The sequence below is a fragment of the Jaculus jaculus genome, chromosome 18 (assembly GCF_020740685.1).
Source record: "Jaculus jaculus isolate mJacJac1 chromosome 18, mJacJac1.mat.Y.cur, whole genome shotgun sequence".
NCBI classification, from domain to species: domain Eukaryota; kingdom Metazoa; phylum Chordata; class Mammalia; order Rodentia; family Dipodidae; genus Jaculus; species Jaculus jaculus.
The window spans coordinates 59,615,426-59,629,952 of NC_059119.1; the positions used below are offsets into that span (position 1 = coordinate 59,615,426).

The 14,527-nt window shown below is 48.1% G+C and overlaps 1 protein-coding gene across 3 annotated transcripts in view; it reads right to left on the minus strand.

Moving 5' to 3' along the window:
* Positions 1–569: 569 nt before the first annotated feature.
* The window catches only part of Sertad2 (SERTA domain containing 2), a 125,809-nt gene continuing 111,851 nt past the window's right edge, over positions 570–14,527 (minus strand). For 2 of the 3 annotated variants that reach the window (XM_045137351.1, XM_045137350.1), the window contains exon 2: positions 570–5,605. In XM_045137351.1, coding sequence (XP_044993286.1) covers positions 4,672–5,601 — 930 coding nt within the window. In that variant the 5' untranslated portion in view covers positions 5,602–5,605 and the 3' untranslated portion in view covers positions 570–4,671. Of the gene's footprint in view, positions 5,606–9,585; positions 9,711–14,527 lie in introns of those variants that run through there. The other variant, XM_045137352.1, reaches the window with a different exon arrangement.

The window sequence follows — 14,527 nt, forward strand, 5'->3', positions numbered from 1 at the left end:
AATATGCAGGCATCATGTGAGCCACTGGGTTTTTACCATGTGAACTAGCATCAGAGATGGTAATTAAGACCGGTGACACAGGTCAACGGTGGTAAACAAGGCGGGCGGAGAGCATGCATTGGTGCGGAAGTAGTGTAAGGGAAAGGAAGATGTCAGAGGCCACCAGGCAAAAATACAACAAAAAAAACACGAAGCTGGAACTGGTAGACCGGCCGCCTGTGTGGGCAGCCAATCCCTGCCTGGGAGGAGGGTGAGACTGAAGGGGGGGGTGGGGGGGTACACACACAAGTCCAGAGCTTGGAGAGTGGCAAGGCTGATCGCCTCAGGAAAGCAAAACGTAGACTGTGTGGAGGCCTGGGAAAAATCGTGATGTCTGGAGAGCGCTGGGCCATAGGAGTGAGAGAAAGGGCAAGAAGGGTCCCAGAGGCCCGGGGAGAATCAAGAGTGCAAGGCGGTTCAGGAAGGCCGGTAGCTAAGGCAGGGCAGAGCCCCTCCGTGAGCCGTGCGGAGAGGGGCCGGTCACACGCGAGCTGACTCGACTCCAGAGAGGAGAGGACTGCGAACGCGTGTCATCTGTGAACGGTTTATTGTATAATATAAAACTACAAAAGACTGCTCATTTTCATGTACATTTAATCTGTCCAATAGTTTAGATTACAGCCCAAACCTACATTGAACACAGCCCTCTGGGTTCCGATGTGACGTCTGGAATATTGCATAGAAAAGGCACAGCTCTCAGGTCTGTGGGGAAAGGTCACACCTCTGTTTTGACAAACCCATGCACCAAACATGTATGTACATCTTTTTGCAACATCTTGTTTGTACACTTTTCTTCCAAACTTAGTATCCCCAAAAGTCCACAATTTTGATTGGCTTTGTCTGCAAGAGCATTTGATCCTGGCTTATTTTCAAGAACCACGTAGACTCACTCTTGGAAGCATCGGGAGCACGTGTACACAGGCAGGAGCCCCCACACCCCGCTGCCCGGGCGCGGGGCGGGTCCGGGAGCTCACCATTTACAGCTCGGACAAGTCAGATACGCTCTTCCCAGTATCCTCAGAAAATGTATAAAGATCCAATTTCTAAAAGCAAAGTTTTGAAATTAAGACAATTCATATACAGTAGATAACAATCGCTGCACAAAGTAGAGTCTCTTTTTTCCTTTTTTTTTTTTTTTAATATCTGTCATTGAAGAAGGCTGTCCTTGCGGTATTCTTAATTCATTGTTTACCGCAAAGGGGGTTAATAATAAATTTAAGCTTTAAAAATGATCTGTAAGTTGATACTTTGGCTCTTTGGAGCTTATTTCATGAAAAAAGTTTCCTTGATTGACCTTAGGGTAGCTGGGGCACTCCAAGGGGCTATGGCAATCAAAAGCTCAGCTGATAAAGACACCCAGTAGGTTTGGGAGGTGTGGCCATTTCTCACCCTTTGGTATGAAAAGTGGGTGCCCGTGTGATTGGCCCTCTGTCATCAAGCAAAAGTGCTACTAAGAAAACATTTAAAAATATCAACCCTTTTGATGTTAGATTTTCTTAAAAATTTGGAGGTATTAAAACATTCCTTTGTCCATACCTTTTGCATATTTCAAATAGACCCATATTTGAGATTAAGAGTAAAAATGAACGTGGACTGTGCATTCAATGAGAAGATGGGGGGAGGTCTGGCTTGGACCCCCTTTTCATACAGATTTACATTCCTACAAGAAATACATTCCTACCATACATTCTGCATGTTACCACCCAGTTGATGTTAGAGCTCCACAGTAAAATAAATATATTTACACAGAAAAAAAGGAATAAATAACTTATGGGGAAACATCACTTCAAATTCAAAGCTTTTAGGGTTCTGCTCTCACCTTGTCACTTCATTGCACCTCACTGTCAGTAACTCCCTCCCAGCGCAGACCTGCCTGGCATGCCCTTCTCATGAAAGGCACCTCGAGCTGTCTGCCTGGCTCTGGATACCACCTTGGTAAAGGTGAGGCTCTGCTGCCAGCAGTGGAAACCCACTCCACACTCAAACTGGAAACTGGGGGACCCCGCGCCGGCTCCTGCCCCCCCTGACGGGATGGCACCTAAGATAAACAGGTCGCAATGACGGTCCGCGCTCCTGATGGCTTGGCGCTCTCTGAAAACAGGCCACGGGTTTCCCATGTCCGTCTGGTTAGGCTTCGAGCAACAAGAATTCACAGCGAGGACTGAGAGTTACAAAGCACTTGCCGGCTGCTGCTGGGGGGTTAGGTTGGTTTGCAGAGCCCGGCCTTACGCATGTGCTAGAGCCAGAGAACCGAGTTTGGCAATACTCTTCTGTGCTTATTTGAACTCTTGCCCAACATACGGGATTTGTTTAAACACAAGACTTGCTAATCCAACAGAAGTACAGTTGTTCTAAGTTACTGTAAATCAGTTTTTAACAATGGCAAACAATGCTTCCCACTGCCGTTGTCTGAACACCCGGCACTACTGTGCACGCGCGTGTACGTAGATGCACACGGCCCTCCCGCCCTACAGTGGGGGCAGGCAAGTTCTCTACGAGAAGGGAAGCTCTTAAGTGGACAGGCACAGTGCGGTCGCACCTGGAAGCAGAAGCCATCCTCACCGTCACCAACGGTCCCTGTCGTAAAGGAAGTAACACCGGTGGCAGGTGTCTGAGCTAGGGTGCTCAGAGAAGATGGAGTAATTTTGATCAGTTTCTCACTGTTGTGCCAAGTTCGTGTTAGTTTTTAGAACACATTTAAGTGGGGGGGGGGGGAGGAATTAGGATGCAGAAAGATTTCATCATGTCATACACAAATCTTTTACTTAGACGAGCAGTTCCTTCATCACAAACATATCTGCTTTACCACGAGCACTATAAAAATAAAACTATGGCTTGTTTAAAGTGCCATTCATAAAGTTGCTTTTCTAATTGGCCAGAAAGACCCAATTTTATCGATGGCAAGAAGTGAGCAGAACTGGTGATTGAATGCTGACGTATGACAACAACAAACAAAACAACAAAGACAAAAATCGCATAATTTAAACATTTTTAAATAAATATAAAAATTATTCCTAAAGAAGCCAGCTGCGTAACAATGTGGTTGTAACCTGACGGCTGAAGTGCCACCGTGAGGAAGGAGAACTCAGACAGAAAGGCTGAGACCGGGCGAGGGGCACGAGACACCGGGGGACACCTGGACACTAAGCGCTGTCACCGGGAACAAAAAGCTACTTCTTAAGGGATTGGAGGGGGGGGGCAGAAACATGCATAGAAGTTCCTGTCGATGTATTTGAGTATTTCAGCCATGTAATGTATAGTTAGATGAGCAGTTGATTCAAGAAAGCAACCAGACCGCACCCCATGACGTAAAGTGACAGACCCAAGGTTCCAGAGTCACAGATGTTGCAAGGGTGCGCCCTGGCTGACTGTGGTGATCATAAAGATGGCATGTGCAGCTCTTAGCAACAGAGGGAACAAAAGCTCTAGGCAAGGGACACCGGAAAAGGCAAGTCAGCAACATGATTGCTGCGTTCTGGGGAGAATTTCTTCTTCCTGAGCCCTAAGCACCGCAAGAGGACTCACTTCAAGAAGAGGTCGCTTGCTTTTCATAAAATTTTGCTGTTATGTAAAATTGTAGGCTCATGATAAAATTTATGCCAAAAAGGGAAAGATTTTTTCATCTAAAAAATAAAAACAATTAAAAGAGCAAACTTGGCATAAATATACTTTTAAGTAAGACAAAAGCCTTTGCTCAAAAGAGGGAGGTAAGGAGACCATTACTTAAACCGAATTCCTACCAACTGTTAAACGCAAGTCTGATGAGCAGACAGTACTCTGGCTTTGGAAGTCTGGGTGCTGGCAGGAGACACTGCCAGCACCCAGTGCTTGTGAAATTCAGGTGTGGTATCACTTGGCCCTTTCTTAAAGCACTGTGTGTGTGTGTGTGTGTGTGTGTGTGTGTGTATGTGTGTGTGTGTTTGGGGACATCAACTGCAGATTGATTTGATACAATTTTCTCTTGCACCATACACATATAAAACATTACAACTCTATAAAAGTACAAGTGCAACTTGTACGTCTTAAGTTTGCAGGAACTATGTGAGCAAATCCTATCAAAATAGCTATCTCATAGGTATAAACAGCATTTGTTTTTAGAAAAACAATATCATAAACTGCAGAATCTGTACAAAAATATAAAATAAATTTGGGCAGCAGTTTTCTAAACAGCCATGTAAATGTAGCACTTACGAGGAGGAGTTAATGCCTCTAAAAAGGCTGAATCGCCAAGTCAACCTATACAGGGCGAAATTGCCAGAAAAAGTACTGAGATTATCTAAATAATATATATATATATATATTTTCTTTTTTACCTCTTGCAATAAAACTTATAGAAAAAATAGACAAATATGCACATGCGATTTACAGCTTTCCCAACATAACCCTTGTGCTTCACTTGCACGGTCTCTGTCTGTCTCCAACACCAGCAACCTTGTCTTCAAACGAACTCTTTCCTATACCAGGAGCCACTCCGAATAGGGTGTTAAAAGTGGTCATACTTGGATGAAGGCACTCCAACTCTGCTCACAGCAAAAACTAGTGTGATCCTTTTGTAAAATGTTCTCGGTCTCTGAAAAAGGCAAGCAAGGGTGCATGCACAGCGCGCCCAGCCGTCACGGCCCCGCGCAGGCCTCAGGACCCGACGAGCACCTCCATGATGTGGTCTAGCTCGGTGAGGTCCATTTTGAAAGGTTGACTCGGGGTGGCAGGCTGACTGCTATAAGGAGCCAGAGTCTTGAGGAGGTCGTCGGCCGACACAGGGGCCATTTTGGAGGCTGTCCCTGACGCAGATGTGCAGGGGTCAAAATCATACATGGACGTGTCAATGTCGGCAAACAGGATGTCATCCAGGGTCAAGTCTGTCAGGAAACCCGTGGATGTCGTTATTTCAAAATTCCCAGGCAGAGAGTCGATGAGTCTCGAGTCATCTGGGCGGCCCTCCTGGGGCCCCTCAGCTTTCTGGCCGCTGATGCCGCCGGAGGGCTCTTTGGAGCTGTCGGGCGCTGCGCTGGCGGCCGCGGTGGAGGTAGATGTGGGGCAGAGCTCCTCAATGTCGTCCAGGGCAGAGGAGAAGCTGTCCTTGTCCGGGGGCAGGGCCGCAGGGGAGACTCTGGTAGGAGCTGCAGGCTGCGAAGTGCAAAACGTGTCATTGTCGTCCTCCAGCAAGGAGGCTGGGGTGAGGCAGGCCTCCAGGGGCGTAGTGCTTCCAAGGTCGCAGGGGTGAGTGGGAGCCAGGTGGCCGAAAGCCGGTGGGGCCTCCCGGTAGCTGTCACTCACTGAGCTGCTGGGCTGGGAGGAGGGGGTGAACACAGGCCTCAGGCTGCCTTCCTGCTTGAGTTCCTCCTGGATTCGCCTCAACATGTTGTTAATTAAAACGGTCTTCTGTAAGCTGGGCTCGGTCAGGGGCCTGTGGTTATACAATTTCATAAGGGAAATGTTGAAGATAGTCTGGCGCTGTAAGGTGTAGGACACCCTGGATGGACCATCGGAGGGGGACACAACTTTGCCTTCCAGCCCATCTTCATGCTCATCAAACTTCCGTTTTCCTCCTTTACCCAACATATATCTGCAAAGGAGAAAGGCAGGAAATGGCGTCAGTCACCTGCAGGCTAACTTCCACCACAAAGACGCTGCAGACCCAGAGGTTACCGCACCGCAGGGAAGGACAGTAGCTTCCTGCCCAGGGCTACTTGGAGGAGCAGAGCTAGGTTTACTGGGGAAGACCTTGCAGAGGAGGAGCACAAGCCTGCCCTGGCTGGTATGCCTGCAGAGCCATTTGATCACTAGGCAGACTTGGCAAATGCGTTTCTTCAGTAATGTGTGTGACATGAGAAGTTAGAAGTTACCATAGAAACGGTGATTTTTTACTTTCTCAGCTATGTGCTTGTGTTCACATGCCTAACAGTATCATGTAGGTTCAATTTCCCCCACTAAAACCGATTTATTTTTAAAGCTCAAGAAAACGCAACACTCGGACCTCAACAGACATAGATGTCATAAATTACAACTGGAATACATTCTGAGCAATCGAAGGAACCAAGTTAGAGAAGGGGAGACATGTACCATTTTGGCAGAAGCATGTGTGTTTTGAAAATATATTTTTCTTCCTCATTATGCACAGCGCTGCCCTGACTGCTGGGTGACGGTGGTGAGTCTCCGCCCACGCTACGTGACCGCAGACTGGCGGCCACTGCTTTGCGGCCCCGAGCAAGCGGAGGGATGCGCGCTTCTCGGCCCAGGCTGCTGCTCGGCCCAGGCTCACAGTCCTGCAGGAATGCAGCTGCTTGGGTTTTAAGGTCATCTGCTCTGACTGTGAGCCCTGCTGTCTGGACACTTAAAGCATTTCATGGAAAAGCTCAACGATGCTGGTACACTCAAAGGAGCTCTGTCCTTCGGGCCCTGAGAGCTGGGTGACAGGGGCCACTGGTGGACCGGGGTCTTCAGCTACTTGTCACCCTTCAGAACTTCTACTGTGGGAACATTCGTCCAGGAGTCTGCCCCACACAGCTCTCTCTCTTCCTGGTTTTCTAGTTATTTATTTTTGGACAGGGTTTTGCTATGTATCTCTCTGGCCTGGTACTTTCGGTACAACCCAGCCCGGCCTACAACTCAAAAATTCCTGCCGCCTCAGCCTCCCAAATGCTGGGGCTACAAATGTGCCCCCTCTCACGGTGACTCTCCGCTTTGTACATTCAAGAACGTTCTCGTTGTGCAGACCAGGAGGCGTGCTTCTGTGACGCCGGGACTGCTCAGCCACTTGTCCTCTGAACGGCACTCACACCTGGCTGCGTGTCAACTGTTCTCAGGTGTGACTCGGTTCCCGCGACACCTTTACAGATGTGCCGCTGCTCGGCAGGCGCCCACTTGCCCCTGAAGGCCACCACTTACCGTGCTCTGCACTGCTAGCCGCCGGGTGCGCCTTGCTCATTACTTACTCCTTGGGTTCACTGTCTTGGGCACTCTGCCAGGCCCAGGAGGGGGCTCCCCAAGTGGACTGCCCATCTCCTCCTCCACTTCACTGGCCTTGTGAATCTCGGCTCTAGAGGGGCTAATCGAATGTACAGTCTTTACGGAACTTTTTTTCCAGAGGGTCTGCCCACAATCTCACAGGAGGTGACCGAAAGCTACACCTCAGTCTCCAGAAGGAAGAGAAGACAGCTATGGCCTATCCACACCAGCAGCAACTGGAGATTTGTTAAAACTTATGAAGAATGTGGAACTGCGCTGGGGAGATGGCTCAGCAGGTAAGATCCCTTGCTTCCTGAGATGGCTTATACTGTCAACCTGACAGGACCTGGAGTCACTTAGGAAATGGGCCTCTGGGCATGCTCACGAAGGATTACCTTGATCAGGTTAACTGAGGTGGTGAGACCCAACTTGGCTGCAGTGGCAGGGCTCTGTGGGGCAGGGCGCTAACCCGCATGGAAAGGAGCGCAGCTGAGCACCCGTGCTCACCCCGCCTCACCACTGCGGACCACGTGACCAGGAGGCCCCTCCAACGCTGGCTGCCTTGCCTTCCCCATGATAACGTCCTGCCAGCCGAAATAAGCCCCTCTAAGTTGTTGCTTTCTTGTCAGGTATTTGGTCTCGGCAATGAGGAAGTAACTAATAACCTGCCCAAGCACGAGGACGGAGTTGGACCCTCAGCCCCCGTGTGACAAGCAGGGCATGGCAGTGCGAGCCTGTGACCGCAGAGCCAGAGGTGGGGGAGCAGGGAGAAGAGGGCTACTGGGGAGGCCGTCTAACCAAGAAACGGACAGCCCCAGCTTCAGCGAGAGACGGTCTCAGGAAATAGAGCAGACCGAACAACAGAGGTCACGCTATGTCCTCCTCTGCGGCCTCCACAACCATGCTCATGCATGCACGTACACACACGCACGCACACACACACACACACACTAGGACCAAAGAGCAAAGGAACCCACTGTTCTGATACTAGGAATGTCTAGTAATAACTGGTTTATCTTTACTTGATGTAGTTCCTATTGTTTAGTGCTAAAATTCTCATTTTATCATAGACTTGGCATATATTTTCCTACTGAAGTATCTCATTTAAACCTGAGGGTGACTCATGAGTAGAAGTGGTTTCATTTCAACCTGCAAAACACTGTAACTCCCAAGTGTTACCAGACAACTGGGTTTTGAAGAACACAACTTGGTCACAATTACATTGGCATTTGCTTACAATCTGAGCATTCAATACTTCCAGAGGAAAGAAATTACTTTTTGCTAAAGAGCATTTTGTTTTGTTTTTCAAGGTAGAGTCTTACTGTAGCCCAGGCTGACCTAGAATTCACTTCATAGTCTCAGGGTAGCCTTGAATTCACAGCGATCCTCCCGAGTGCTGGGATTAAAGGCATGTGCCACCATGCCCAGCCTGAAGAGCTTTATAAAAACATTATTTACACTAGAGAGAGAGACTGAGAATGGGCACACCAGTGCCTCTAGCCACTGCAAATGAACTCTAGACACATGCACCATCTTGTTAATCTGGCTTATATGGGTTTTAGGGAGTCGAACCTAGGTCCTTAGGTTTTGCAGGCAACCATCTTAACCACTAAGCCATCTCTCCAGTCCCTAAAAATCCAATTTTAAAACAGAAGGTGTGGTGGTGCATGCCTTTAAACACAGCACTCAGGAGGCTGAGGTAAGATCACCATGAACTTGAGGCCAGCCAAGGATATAGAGTGAGTTTCAGGTCAGCTGGGGCTATAATGAAACCCTGCTTTAAAGAGAGGGGGGGGGGGGAGACACACAAACGGCTGAGTGGTTAAAGGTGCTTGCTTGCAAAGCCTGCTGGCCCAAGGATGAATTCCCCAGTACCCACATAAAGCCAGATGCGCAAAGTGGTGTATGCTTCTGGAGTTCATTAATAGCACTGGAGGCCCTGGTGTGTGTGTGTCCAATAAATATGAATAAAAAAATATTTGAATATTTTTAATATCTAAATTTCAAAAAAGAAACCCAAATTACATGTTTACTTACTTAAATGGGTGAGCTATGGTCTCTTGCCACTGCAAATGAGCACCAGATGCATGTGGCACCTTTTGTGGCTAGCTTCGTGAGTGCTGTGGGATTGAATCTGAGCCATCACATCAGGCTTTGCAAGCAGGTCCTTTTAACCACTGAGCCATCCCCAGCCCCCACCACGGAATTATCTTGTCTAAAAACCTACTGTTAGTTACGTGTACGTTTCTGCGTGCGTGCGTGCGTGCTCCACGTGTCAACATGCGAGAGCAGGCACACACGCCACAGTGCGCGTGTAGTCACAGGACAGCCTCTTCAACCTTTATTTGAGAGAGGGGTGGGGAGGGAGAGAGAAAATGAATGAATGGGTAGGCCAAAGCCTCAGGCACTGCAATTGAACTCCAGACGCTTGTGCCACCTAGTGGGCATGTGTGACCTTGTGCTTGCCTCACCTTTGTGCAACTGGCTTGCGTGGGATCTGGAGAGTCGAACATGAGCCCCTAAGCTTTGCAGGCGAGCGCCTTAACCACTGAGCCATCTCTCCAGCCCCAGAGGACAACTTTTTGAGTTGGTCCTCACCTGTCCGCCTCATTCGAGGCAGAGCTTCTCAGGCTCTTTGCTGTGCTCACGAAGCCTCTGGGAAAGCCCCTTGTCCGCTGGCTCCTAGCTGGCTGCCATGGCGTCGTGTGCTGGCCACAGAAGCCATCACGGCTCCCGGCTTTTGATGTGGCATCTGGGGGTCAGACCCAGGTGCTCGGGCCTGAGCTATGAGTGAATTATCCACTAGCCAGCTCCCCAGGTCCTCAAGTAACTATTGATGAAGGACTGGGGAAAACAAAAATAAGATGGTCTGTCATCACATAGATTTGCAAAGCACGGGTCCCAAACAACTTAAAATACACCTAGAATCAGGAAGCTCACTACCACTTAGAATTGTTTGTTTTTCTAGAGTAAAGGTAACTTCATGTAAAAGGGTATTGACATTTAGCCATCAACACAGAAATGTTCAAGACATGCTAACAACATAAATAATGGTGTTTTTAAATTTGCTTTTGTTTGCTCCTTCCTTTTCCTTGCTTTTTCCCTCCCTCGTTTTTTCAGATGAGACCTCTGTGCCACCCCCAGGGTGTTCTTCATCACCCAGGCTAAGCGCTCATCCTGTTGTGGCCTCCTGAGTAGTTGCAAGGACGAGAGTGTGCCCGGCCACTCAGCTTTCATCCTTTCCCAGTAATACGTTTCTCTAGAAATAATCACCAAGTCTATAGAACTCATGTACTTAAAATGGGCCATCTACTCAATACTACAGGATTTAATAGAATTCTCATAGCTGAACATTACATGTGGAGATACTTTCAAAGAGATTTCATGTGAGAATCACCTAACTTCCAATGAGAGTGATCAGGCTGGTCAGAAGCATATGCTAATCATGACAACTTAGGGAAAGCTGGCTGAGACAGCAATAACACTGCCTGGAAAGCGGAGGGCAGAAGAGCCCCTCCCTGAAAGCAAATCTGTGAGGGGACCAGACCACAAACGGAATCTTGGATGATCTTCAAATGTGAAAATGAGGGCCTCTGGCAGAATATGTCTCAAAGCAGGTTGACTTTCATTGCTTTGTTTTGTTGGTTCTACACACTCAATAGAATTGCAAAATGCACACAATTCTAACTCTAATAAAATATCATACTTATAGTTAGAAATAAAGATTCAATACAGCCAGATCTATTCCATCATTGTGCTTAAAAGTATTAAGATTCCCCAAAGTTTGCTTCATACAAGATAGTAACTGCCATCAGTTTGCTCAGAAGGGGGCCCCCAACTCCTCAAAGGGACAGGAGAGCAGATGTCTTCTCTCTGGGCACTGTGTAACAAAGGACATACAGAAGTCAGTCAGTCTGCCCTCAAGAACCACGGAGCCAAAAGCCAGACGTGTGGCCCCGCAGAGCCTTACCCGGCCTGCTCAGGCTGCCGGGGTCACTGGCTCCTCTCCTAGGAAGTCTTTTCTCCTCAGGCACTCAGAGGCACGTGACCTTTCAAAAGGCCTCACTGGGCAGCAGTGTGCAGAAGCGGTAACAGGAACTCACCAAGGGCTTCCTGGGAATGCTAGGGAAGAGGGTCCCCTGCATTCTGTGAAATTTGGGCTCCAAAGGTCACGGGCCTCAGAACAGACCCTGGCGACTCCCTGTCTTTCTGGGCACCTATTTTACCTCCTCCCTCAGTTTGCAATGAACGAAACCCCAAGGGCCAGGACTTCTATCCAATTTTTCAGACAAAGACCCAAAACGCCCCTGAGCTGCAGGGCTGGTAAGAGACCCCCACACAGAGGAGCCTGGCAGGAGGCACCTCTCCTCTCCTGGCACCCCCAAGGGGGTCTCAACAGTCCACAGCAACTCTTCTTTTGACTATTCATTGGCTCTTACGGAGTGTGAGTTAAAATAAGCTTGTTAGGGACAAATTCCTGACTTTATCTTTACAGCCATCCTTGCTCCCTTCCCAGTGCTGGGGCTCAAAACCAGGACCTCATTCCTGCTGGCATGTACTTGATCACGGGACCACACCCCAGCACTGCCTCAATTTTCAAAAACACATTTTTAAGCAAATACTAACTGCAACAAACCAAGTTTTTTGTTGCTGTTGTTGTTTATATCCCGAGGTAGGGTCTCGCTCTAGCCCAGGCTGACCTGGAATTCACTATGTAGTCTCGGGCTGTCTTCAAACTCACGGCGATCCTCCGACCTCTCTCGCTGCCAAGTGCTGGGATTAAAGGCGTGCGCCATGACGTCTGGCACAAACCAAGGTTTTAAAGGCAAAGAGCAAAACTCAATGGTAAGAATGTACATGCTGAATACAACTGTCTGACCCCAGACTTGCCTTCAGCTGGGCACCCTCTCATGGGGAAGGACTTGACCTCAAAAGCCAAGTCCAGTGGAGGCAGATGCTCAAAAGTAACAAATGTCACAAGAAGTCCCCTAGAAGACTGCTTTATTCTGGCTTCTGAGCAGAATGTGGGAGATGACTGTGGCCCGTGGTCATCAGAAGACCCTCTGGAAACAGGCTGGTAGCCCTGTTTGTGGTCTGTGTTTATGATAGGGCTTTTTTTTGTTTGTTTGAGGTAGGGTCTCACTCTGGCCCAGGCTGACCTGAAATTCACTATAGAGACTCAGGGTGGCCTCAAACTCACGGTGATCCTCCTACCTCTGCCTCCCGAGTGTTGGGATTAAAGGCCTGTGCCACCACGCCCAGCGATTGGGCTGTCTTTTAATGCCTGTCAATTACCTCCAGATTACTTGGACAGAATAAAAGTCTGTTTTGTTTACCTCTGTACCTCAGCACAGGGCAGTCCCCGATACACACAAGAGGTTCCAGAAAGTCACTGAATAAATAAATAGCCAAGTAGAAAGAATGAGAAAAGACACAAGAACAGGAGAGAAGTGTGAAACTGAGCCCAAGATTCATTTGTGGAGGCACGTGTGCCCTCCTGACCCACAGGGTGGAAGGGGAAGAGTTACAGACCTTAAAGTTAGCGCCTACAGGGGAGCAGAGATGCAGGGTGGGGAGGTCGTGTGGCCCCCGTTTACCCCACCTTGTCACGCGTGAGGGTGGGCCAGCCTCACGGGGGGGGGGGCTGTTCAACACACTGCGGGCGGGGGTGGACAGGCTCCTTAATTCCACAGCATCCAGGTGAGGCTGGACAGGGACCCTCACAACTACATCCTCTCTTGTCTTTATCTCAGCACTTCACACTTAAACCTGAGGGTGTTCTCACTCAATTCACCTCAACTCTCAAGGTCTCCTTATTTTTGCCTAAGCAAAGAGGGTAAAAAGGAATGATCGGCACTTTGTGATGGCAACGGACAAGCGGCATTTTCTGGTCTCTAGACCAGGTCTTGCTTGATACGCTGTTGAGGCTGGTCTAGGAACCGGATCCTGGGCTTAGAGGTCCTCCTGCCTCATTGTCAGGAGGAGCAAAGGTGTAGACCACCAAATGTACCTTGACAATCAATATGCTACCTAACTATGCACACACACTTAACATGTCTGAAGCTCAAATGACAAAAGTGTGGCTTCTGAGACATCAGGACAATGGGGTCCTCGGGGACCTGGAGATTTTGACACTCTATGGCCAAGGTCCAAAAAGGAACAGAAGTAGTTCCTATGTTTAAAGGGTAACTCAAAGATTTTATTTATTTATTTATATTTTTGGTTTTTTCTAGATAGGGTCTTGCTCTAGCCCAGGCTGACCAGGAATTCACTCTATGGTCTCAGGGTGGCCTTGAACTCACGGCGATCCTCCTACCTCTGCCTCCCGGGTGCTGGGATTAAAGGCGTGCGCCACCACGCCCAGCAGATTTTATTATTAAGGCATTCAAAATCCTCCCCTCACAAACAATGTGGAATCAAAAATTTGCCTTTAGGGGCTGGAGAGATGGCTCAGCAATTAAGGTGCTTGCCTGCAAAGCCTAACGACCCAGGTTCAATTCTCTAGTACCCACAAAAAGCCAGATGCACAAAGTGGTGCATACATTTGCAGCAGCTGGAGGCCCTGGCACATCCATTCTGTCTCTCTTATTCTATCTCTCTCTTCTTGCAAATGAATTAATAATATTTTTGAAAGTTGCTTTTAATTTCTTTTTTCTTTACAGGTGCTAGAGAATTGAACCTGGGCCAGCAGGCTTTGCAAGAAAATGCTTTAACCACTGAGCCATTCAGAGCAGTATTTTTATTTATTTGTGAGCAGAGAAACAGCGAGAATGGGCACACCAGGGCCTCTTGCCACTGCAAATGAATGCCAGATACTTGTGTCACTTTTTGCATTCAATTTATGTGGATGGCTTAGGAATCAAACCCAGAGAAGCAGGCTTTGCAAGCAAGAGCCTTTAACTCCTAAGGCATTTCCCTAACCCCCTGCTTTTAATTCTTTTCCATTATTTAAAAGTTATGCTTAACTCCAAAGAGGAAGACTTTTAGCAGAATTGGGGCAGGGGAGAGGGAATATGGGATACAACCTTTGTATAAAAAAATAAATAAGCCAGGTGTGGTTGCATACACCTTTAATCCCAGCACTCAGGAGGCAGAGGTAGGAGGACAACCTTGAGTTCGAGACCACCCTGAGACTACAGAGTGAATTCCAGATCATCCTGGACTAGAGTGAAACTCTACCTTGAAAAACCAAAATAAATAGATAAATAAATAATAAAAATAAATTAATTAAAAAATAAACATAAAAGTTAAATAAAAGTGGGCTGGAGAGATGGCGTAGCGGTTAAGCGCTTGCTTGTGAAGCCTAAGGACCCCGATTCGAGGCTCGGTTCCCCAGGTCCCACGTTAGCCAGATGCACAAGGGGGTGCACACGTCTGGAGTTTGTTTGCAGAGGCTGGAAGCCCTGGCGCGCCCATTCTCTCTCTCTCCCTCTATCTGTCTTTCTCACTGTGTCTGTTGCTCTCAAATAAAAAAATTAAAAAAAAAGAAAAGTTAAATAAAAGTGGGGCTGGAGAGATGGCTTAGCGGTTAAGCACTTGC